Genomic DNA, 9,643 nt, shown 5'->3' with positions numbered 1-9,643 from the left:
TGGTTGGACAAAAAATGCTTGCTTGGGTTGCTGAAATAAATTGTCATTTGAGCGCTCAGCTTGTCTGGCCATCTCAGCTGGAAAGAGAAAACACGGGCAGTGTTTTTACAAAAGCAAAGACATGTACCGGTTTAGCAGAAAGGAAATGCTTTTCTGTTGAGCTCTCTGATTTTGTACAAGTCGAAAGAAGGTTCCCCCCATTTTTTCTAGTAGGAAATTCTGCATAAAACCACTTTGAGATGGCATCAAAATATTTTTTTTCCTTCCAACACAGTTTTTTGGCTCCACGGTTTTGGAGCTGTCGATCCCTGCATCTTATTCTCAGCTCAGATAGGAGCGACACCTCCGTGTCACCCAAATGATGCTTCTCTCTCTTTTTTTTTTTAAGTGAAGCCAGTGCCATGCAGTAGCTTGCCAAGCTGTCGAGTGCAGGAGAAGCTGGCGAAGGGGTTTTGCATCAAAGGTCTTTGCAACCTTCAGATGTGCCAAGACCCAAAACCCAGCACCAGTCCCTGCTGCTGACCAGAGGACATCCCAGCGACCAGGAGCGCTGTGCATAAAAAGCTCCGGGGAAGAACAACAGAAATCTGTAGTCTTCAGTATTGGGATTTTTGGAGAATTTGATATTTAGGGTATACAGGAGGGAAGTGAACATGGGGGTTTCTTGTTTGGCTTCCTCGGTTGGATTGCTGTCGCTCGCGACCGCGTTACTGAGCTAACTCAGCACACAAAACCCAGATAAATCAACAGATGGGAAGGTTACTGGGATGAACATTGAATTCATGGTTGTGACGGATGCTTGCTAAGCACGAAAAGGTGAGACAGACTCGCAGGGTTCAAGTCTGAGTTAGCTGCTGCGACAGGGAAGCTCCAGGAGAAGATCCCAGGATGCGGAAGGGCGGGCGGACCGTCAGCGAGGGAACCGGGATCAGCTTTTTTTAAAACTCATTAGCTTTTTGCTTGTTTGCTATCCCAGCAAGCGGAAAGCGCAAGGAGCACTGCATCTGGAGGGTCTCTCCTGCAGTCCATTAACTTCAGGGCAGTCCCGTAACGCTGTCACCGTCCTGGCCTCCCTGCCAACGCTGCTCTGCGGGCAGGAATCCGCTTGAGAAGGACAGCTTTACAGTAAAATAAAAAAACGGGTCCAAGAATAAAAAACGGGTCCAAACCGGGACGCGCACGGGGATGCTCCGATGTGCAAAACGCTGGCTCGCGTACGCGCGCGGCCGGTTACGTGCGTGGCTGCGGCACCCCGACGGTGAGCACGCCCGCTGCAACGCTGGGGCAGAAGTCACCGTGTTGCTTGGCGTCTCCTGGTCTGAAAAAGGTTAAGCGCAGCGAATTCTGCACCGGGAAATGCCGAATTGAAATATTTCAAAATATTGACATTGCAATCGCGCTGCTAAAACGCTTAAGCCTCCTCAACCGCTGTTGCGGAGCAGTTGCCTCAAGCTCTTGTAGGGGCTTTCGCAACGTGAATGTTTGTTTAAACATCGGAGCGTGCTACGCTAATGCCGCTGCCCTTTCTCTAATGGCCTTCTGCAGAGCCACCGCCTTCAGCCAAGCCCGGCCGATTCCCTGCGCTACACCGGCCGGGGGTCAAGTGATTAAGGAGTTATTAACGCAGAGCATCACGGCATCATCCCTCACCCGTGCGGCGCTGGGGCAGCCGCCGGCCAGCGCTTCCCTCGCATGGAAGCGTTTGCTCCGGGCAGCGTCGGGGACCGGCCGAGCTTGGCTCCGTCCTGGCAGCCTGGACCTTCCCACGACCCAACTCCTATTTCAGGGCTTGTCTATTTAAAGCGCATGAAGAAGGGGAAAAATGCACTGGAAATGCAGCCTGCGCACGAGACACCACGCCAAATATTCGGTTGCTTTTAGAGGCCGATAGCGAGGGATCCCACGGCTTTCTGGGGTTGGTGTTTTTTTTTTCCTCCCCTTTTTAGCAATACACGCCTGAAGGCTCTCAGGCCCTATTAGGGGTTAGAAAGAGCGGTGCCGGCCGAAGGACAGCGAGAGAAAGCTTTAGGATGGGAGCGAGGAGCCGGCCGCGCCGGGGGGAAGGGGGAGACGGCGAGGCGAGGGCCTGGGCCGCCAACAACCAGCGGCGAGCCAGACCACGCTACAGGAAGCCGTAGCCTCCGGTGATAAATAGGAGACCGGGGAGCACAGGATGCGTGCAGGGTGAGCTCGGCGGGACGAGGGGATGCGAGCCGGCGGCTGACGAGTCCCGCCGTCCACCCGTCCGTCCGGCTGGCGGGATGGCTGTCGTCCGGCTGCCGCTGCTGCTGCAGCTGCTGCTGCTGCTGCCGCTGCTGCTGCTGCTGCTGCTGCGGGGGTCTGGCGGGGAGGACGCCGAGGTGGTCTGCGCCGGCACCGCTTGCTACACCCTGCACCGAGCCGAGCTGGGCTGGAACAAGGCCCAGGAGCGCTGCCGGCACGACGGCGGAAACCTGGCTCCGGTACGCAGCCCCGGGGAGGCCGAGCAGCTGCGGGGGCTGCTGGCGGCGGCCGGCTGGCCGGGCCCGGCTTGGATCGGGCTGTGGCTGTCGCGGGGCCGGTGCGTCCAGCCGCAGGAGCTGCTGCGGGGTTTCGCCTGGGTGGCCGGCAGGGAGTCCGGGAACTACTCGGCCTGGCTTTCCGAGCCCGCCATCACCTGCCTCAGCTCCCGCTGCGTCAGCCTGCGGCCGGCCGGGCCCCCCGGGACCACCGCCGTCGGCTGGGCCGACCACTCCTGCCGAGCCCTGCTGCCAGCCTTCCTCTGCAAGTTCAGCTTCCGAGGGATGTGCGGGCCCCTGCCGCTGGCCGGGCCCGGCCGGGTCCTCTACACCACCCCTTTTGGGGTCCGCAGCCCCCAGCTGGCGGCCGCCCCTTTCGGCACGCTGGCGGAGGCCGACTGCGAGGGGGGCGAGGACGGGGGGACGCCGGCTTTCGCCCTCTGCAAGGGGCCGCTGGAGGGGGGCGGCTTCGCCTGGCACCCCCCCGGACCCCTCTGCCCCGCCGCCTGCGCCCATCGCAACGGGGGCTGCCAGCACCGCTGCTTGGAGGCGCCCGGCGAGCCCCCGCGCTGCGCCTGCCACCCCGGCTACGTCCTGGCCCCCGACATGGCCTCCTGCCTGCCCGAGGACGCCTGCCACCCCAACCCATGCCAGGGGACCTGCCGGACGCGGCCCGGCGGCTTCGAGTGCGGCTGCGAGGACGGCTACGCCCTGGCACCCGACGGCCACCGCTGCCTGGACGTGGACGAGTGCCTGGCCGGGCCCTGCCAGCACGAGTGCCGCAACACGGCCGGCAGCTTCGTCTGCCTCTGCCCGCCCGGCTACCGGCCGGCGGGGCCCGGTGGCCGCCACTGCCGCGACGAGGACGAGTGCGCCCAGCCCGGCGTCTGCCCGCAGCTCTGCCTCAACGTCCCCGGCTCCTTCCACTGCGCTTGCCGGCCCGGCTACCAGCGCCAGCCCGGCGGCGGCGATGCCTGCCTGGACGTGGACGAGTGCCTGCGGGACCCCTGCCCCGGGCCCTGCCGCAACCTGCCCGGCGGCTTCAAGTGCCTCTGCCTGCCCGGCTTCCTCCCGGAGGAGGATGGACATGGCTGCCATGCTGCACCCACCGCTGGAGAGGAGCCCACGGGGGCCCCCAACAGCACCCTGCGGACCACGGGCATCCCCCAGACCACGGGCATCCCCTGGACCACGGGCATCCCCCAGACCACGGGCATCCCCCGGACCGCGGGTGCTCCGTGGACCACGGGCATCCCCCAAACCCCGGGCATCCCTCTCGGGGTGCCGCCGCCGGCCCCCACAGCAGTCGGTTCGGCACCCGGCCCCGAGCACAGCGCCGACGGCCCCAGGCTGCTCCTCTACTACATCCTGGGTAGCCTGGTAGCCATCCTGCTGCTGCTGGCCTTTGCCCTGGCCCTGCTGGCTTGCAGGAAGAGGGCGGCCAAGCGGGAGAAGCGGCCGGCCAAAAGCGCGGCGGACAACTACTGCTGGGTGCCCGAGCAGCCGGAGAGCCGCGGGGCGGGCGGCGAGCGCAGGTAACGGCGCCCGGGGCAGCGGGGGGATGCAGAGCGGCAGACGGCGTTTTTTTGCGAATTAAAAATTAAAAATAAAAGGGTGTGGGGGTGATGCTATCTGTTCAACATGGTTTTTGCATGTCTGACAGCCTGTCCTGGGGTTCCTTGCAAAGCGGGAGCTGCTCTGCACCCCCCCACCACAAAAAGGGTCCCTGCGCTGGGGGGGGGGAAGGCAGCCCAAATCAGTCCTGCGGTTTATAAACCAGGCGCCGCTCCTCCCAGGGAAGGGTTAACAGGGCAGTGCTGCGAGGTGGAGAGGGAACGGGTTTCAATTTGCCTGCCAGGGCCGCTCCTCAACTCTGCAGAACCTCACTGTGCTTAAAAATAGCAAATTAGAGGTATTGGTTTGTCTTCCTGAAGGAAAACAATTAGTTTCTTTTTGTCGTTTGGTCTCCCCTACCTGTATGTGAAATGCCGACACGCAAAAGCAGCAGCTTCCCTGCCCTGTCCCCGCAGCCCCCCCCCAGTCCTTTGCCACCCCAAAAGCGACGCTAGCCCCCCGCCTCGCCGGCCGGGCAGCAGGCAGCCCGCGCTCAACCCCCCGTTTTGCCTTGTTCTCATTGAAATGGCTCTGAAATTCTTTCGTGTTTCACCAGGGCAAGAACTGGGCTCTGCAGCCGCAAGCAGGGCGGTTTTTTTTAGTGCGTGGTTGTTTTTTTTTTTTTTACAAAAAAAACAGTCGCATCAGAGGTAACTGAATAAACCTTTTTTAAAAGTACAGCAGCAGCGAGTTTCTCCAGGGGAGCAGACGCGGTAAGCTTAGTGGAGCTGTCGTCCCAGTTGCACTGGGTTCGGGGCAGTGAGACAGCGACGTTCCCCCCAAGGCATCGAGCCCCGTAAGGGCGAGACCTTCATCCAGCCCCGGAGCATGGGAGGTGCACGGCACGGGGAAAGCTCTCCCGCTCGGCCCTCTAGACAAGGGCCCAGGGCAGAGAATATATGGTAAAAAGGTATGAATATATGAATATATGAAAAACTACGTTTAGAAGAGCCGCCTACCTGCTTCCAGTGTATTCAGTTTAAAACCGCTTGCAAAATACAGAAAACAATGCTCTCCTTCAAATGCAGCCGGATGAGAGACCAGACTTTTCCTGTTGGACCTTACTTTTTGGGTAGGACCCCTTCCCGACTGCCTGGCGTCCAGGCTGAGCGCGTTTTCCACCCCTCCCCCTGTAAAGAATACACTGGACGTTGTATATTTGCTAATTATTAGATATAAAACTTTTAACTCCGCTTCAGAGCAAATGTTTTCTCAGGGCAAAGCTGTTCCCCGCTCTTCCCCCGGTACCCAACTTCCGAGAGCTGTTTAAACTCAGCCACTCCTGACAGCGAAGCCTCTTTGAGCTGTTCCAGCACAAATCCTCCCCAAAAAACTGCGGGGCGCAGGGGCCATTCCTGCTTGCCCGCGAGCAGCGCTACCTTCGTTATTTACCCCTGCTCCACAAGGGTAGAAGGAAGGGTAGAAAAGAACAGGCGTGTGATTTGAAGGGGACATGAGTTTCCTGAAGTTTCTGCGGGTTGCATTGTAACCTTGAGGCTTAATTGCCACAGAAATGGGAACTGAACACAAAAGGAGTTTGTTGTAGGCAGCGACCTGCATCCTGTTCTTCCATGTGTGGAGGAAAACCCTTTCCTGCTGTTTTTTTGGTCTTCGTCTCTCCATTGTAAAATTAAAAAAAAAGAAAAAACCCCAAACCCACCAACACAGGAAAATGTATCTGATGGAAATGTTTTTGATGTTCTGTCTGTGCTTCCTTTTCTCCGCACAGTGGCTGGGAGAAGCGGTGAACGCAGCAGCGGCATTCTTGGAAGTCCCACGGAAAATTCATGCCCTGTCTGTATGTACGACAGCCAGCAGAGCATTTTGAATACAGGAATAAATTAAGCGAACGAATACTCCTACTGAAATCCGTGGGACAACCTACGTACATACAGCTATGCCTGCGCTGTCGGGCTATGCTGACTCAGGGTCTGTGCGGGGAAAAGGCAGTCAGAGCGACGTGCCTTGCGTCGCAGGACTACTTGGTTTGCTTTATCAAAAGCTGCAGCGTTTTCCGGACGTTAACAGTCTCAGGAGCGTTTCTGCCTTATTTTTCAGTTAAGGTATCAATTAATTGTTGTAGGTAACATTTCTTCCACCACGAAAAAGGGAAAAGGAAGCATAAGCGTGGGCTCAGAGCTGGTACAAATCTGAGAGGTGTTATTTATTCCACAAATTCCTCAGTAAAACCTAGCATCCTGATTTTGGTTACAACTTTTGTATATTCCGGTATGTGTACTGTATTACCAATGGAGTACGATAACGGGTCCAGCCTAGGGAAGACACTCATTTGTGCCTAGGTGTAGTCTGCCTTCTCCTCGGTGGAATATTTCCTGATGTAGCATCCTTCACCCTGCTGCAATTACACCTGAATAATCTCATGCCTCCCTTTCTTCCTCCCACGAACCCCGCGGGAACGCTTTGATCCCTGTCCTCGTTAGGGACTTAGCCAGGGCCCAGCGAATCCCGCGGGCTAAAGCAAATAGGAACGGGACCAGCCAGTTCGGTACCCCGCCATACAGTCAGAAGAGACGGGGCGTTCATCCCGGCCCAAGGGGTTTCACCGTGGTGCCTGGGGCAGCTACTTCTGCTCCCCGTTCCTTCCATTTCAAGCAGGTGCCGTGATAAGCAAGACCTAGAACCGTCCTGCCCTCGCCACGGCAGGACGGGCTAGCCGACACGTCTGAAATCGCTTTGTACGTATCAACCTGTTTGTAATGAAGTAAAAGCGTCGTATTTTTATGGTCCGGAATGAAGACGCGCCTCACCCTCTGCGGAAACGGCGCGTCGGGACTGAATTTTGCTTCGTCGCCCGCACGGCAATGGCACAGCACCACAGTTGCCTTCGACTAAAAGGCTAAGGTTGTCTCACACGTTGAATAACGCTGTATGTTGCTTTTCTAGATGAAACACCAATAAAATCTAAACAGAACACGTCTTTAGTGGTTTTTTAATAAACACATACGATGCCAAAACCTATTGATTTGGTGCACATAAGGGGAAAAACCTCGATGACACAGAAACCCCACTCGTATCGCCCATGTCTGCAATGGCATTCACGTGGTATTTTATCAGTCATTGACATTTGCCTTAAGTAGCGTTTAAAAACAAGAAAACCCTAAAAAAAAAAAAAAAAAAAGACACTACGTCTCATGATGGATGTTGGGTGCCTCCACGCATCAAACTCCAAAGAGCATTCCCAGAGTTGTCCTGCCTGCCTTGGGAAGCGCCCGTGGGGATATGGTACCGGCCATCCAAAATTTGCCGGCAGAGTCGGTGCAGGGAGCAGGGCGGGGGGTCCCTGCCGAGGGCAAGGAGCTGCCACGGGTGGGACGATGGTTCTATGTTAGCAGGAGCGTTGCTCCCAGCCGGAGCATGGCGAGAGACTGCCAGCTTGCTCTTACCTCTAATCCGAATTTTTTTTTTGCCCTGCTGAGGCTGGGGCACGTTGGATGGAGTTCCCCCTGCAAGAGCCGCAGGGCTAACCCGATAAACCAAAGCGAAGGAGCGCAGCGTAGTCGTTCAGCCACGCCTTGGGACAGAATTTTTCCCCAGTTCTGAGAAAGGTGCTGCCAGGAAATGGCCTCCACCAGAAAAATTCAGAGAAAAGGTACTGACTAATGTTAAAATTTAATCTACAAAATACCACGCTCCTTCCTTCCAATCCCACAAAGAGTCAGCCACTGGAAAAACAAATGCTTTAAATGTCTGCTCATTTCCTCTTTTTATTATTTTTATCTCTTAAATATTCCTTGGCATTTGGCTCTCCCGAGCCCTTTCAAGGCTGCTAAGCGCAGTTCACATCTCGCCGAGCGGATTTGAGCAGTGCCGGCGACAACGCGACAGAGGGAAAGAGCCGGCCTGCTGCAGAGGGAAGATCCTTCGATCCTTCGGCTTTCCTAAAGGAAAACCCAGCACGTGCCTCAGGCTGCCTTAAGCTGCTGGGCGAGCGCACGCGTTGGAGACGTTGCAAGGCTCGACGGAAAGCTGATGGAGAGGGATAAGAGTCTAGCGCCCCTAAAATAAGCAAAACTTCCAGTATTTTCCCTGCTGGGGTCCTGACAAGGTTTGCCTAGCCTCTCCATCCCCGGGAAACGGAGCTGCGCGTCAGCAGCAAATACCGATGAATTCAGCTACGCCGGCTTGGGGCAGGGGCACAGGGATGGGACGGCGTGAAGGCAGGTTGCCGGGTGAAGGTGATGGTAGGAGAAGAAGTCACACACTTCCCATGCCAGGTAACACGAAACACCCAGCCTCGGGAGCCTTTAATCCCTGTGGGAAACCGCACCGGCTGCTTTCCCTGGTTGTAGTCCAAGAATGAACATAAAACTATGAGCCAGAGGGAAAAAAAAAGTAGCAGGCACGCTTGCAGGACCTAGCTCAGCCCTACCACTACTCTGGAATTGTATTTTCCGCACCCCGACTGAAAATAGTGGCTAAAACAGACCGTGGAGACGCGAGGGCGTGGAGAAAACTTCTTTTCCCAGTTTTAACGCGGAAGAAGACTCGCTCCCCACCTGGCGTGACCTCCCCAGCCCTGCCTTCTTCAAAGCCACTGCAAGCAAAACTCCCTTCAGGCAAAACCGCCCTAAGTAGTGCTCTTAATTAATGCGCAGCCAATTAAGCATCCTCAGCGGGGCTGTGCAGTGACACCCGCTTGCGGGTTCCTACCTTGCCTGGGTGCCGGGCCGGGCATGAAGTCTTATTTTTGGATGTATTTATTTGTCCGGCACTTCCTGGCCTGGAGATATTTTTCTCTGACGGACACCACGAAACGCCAAGCAGATCGCCCGAATTGGGGAGGAGGGAGCCCTGCGCAGTTTTAATGATCCCAAGCGGGGTCGCATGCAGACCATGCCTAGGTGGGAAAGCACGTATATGCTACTTAACGGTCCGCTTTTAATTTGGTTTTAGTCCTGACATCACAATTTAATATTATATTATATATATTTCACAGAACCATCGAATCGTTCAGGTTGGAAAAGACCTTTAAGATCATCCAGTCCAACCATTAACCCAACACTACCAAGTCCACCACTAAACCAATTCAGGGGAGAGGAATAATTAATTTCATGTGTCCTGGCTTGGTGGCTGGATTATTATATTGTTAGAACAGGACAGGACAGGACAGGACAGGACAGGACAGGACAGGACAGGACAGGATAGAATAGAATAGAATAGAATAGAATAGAATAGAATAGAATAGAATAGAATAGAATAGAATAGAATAGAATAGAATAGAATAGAATAGAATAGAATAGAATAGAATAGAATAGAATAGAATAGAATAGGAGTAGAATAGAATAGAATAGAATAGAATAGAATAGAATAGAATAGAATAGAATAGAAGTAGAGTAGAATAGAATAGAATAGAATAGAATAGAATAGAATAGAATAGAATAGAATAGAATAGAATAGAATAGAATAGAATAGAATAGGATAGGATAGGATAGGATAGAATAGAATAGAATAGAATAGAATAGAATAGAATAGAATAGAACAGAACAGAACAGAACAGGAGTAGAGTAGAA

General features: G+C 55.0%; 1 protein-coding gene across 1 annotated transcript; it reads left to right on the top strand.

The window, feature by feature from the left end:
• Positions 1 to 2,261: 2,261 nt before the first annotated feature.
• CD93 (CD93 molecule) lies at positions 2,262 to 7,221 on the top strand. The gene is made up of 2 exons (XM_075706743.1): positions 2,262 to 4,033; positions 5,842 to 7,221. The coding sequence occupies exons 1-2, from the start codon at positions 2,262 to 2,264 to the stop codon at positions 5,858 to 5,860; spliced, it is 1,791 nt and encodes a 596-aa protein (XP_075562858.1). The 3' UTR covers positions 5,861 to 7,221.
• Positions 7,222 to 9,643: the final 2,422 nt, after the last annotated feature.

The sequence above is a fragment of the Pelecanus crispus genome, chromosome 3 (genome assembly GCF_030463565.1).
Source record: "Pelecanus crispus isolate bPelCri1 chromosome 3, bPelCri1.pri, whole genome shotgun sequence".
Lineage (NCBI taxonomy): Eukaryota > Metazoa > Chordata > Aves > Pelecaniformes > Pelecanidae > Pelecanus > Pelecanus crispus.
Note: the sequence above shows the minus strand (reverse complement) of the source record. Positions and strands in the feature narration are given on the sequence as shown.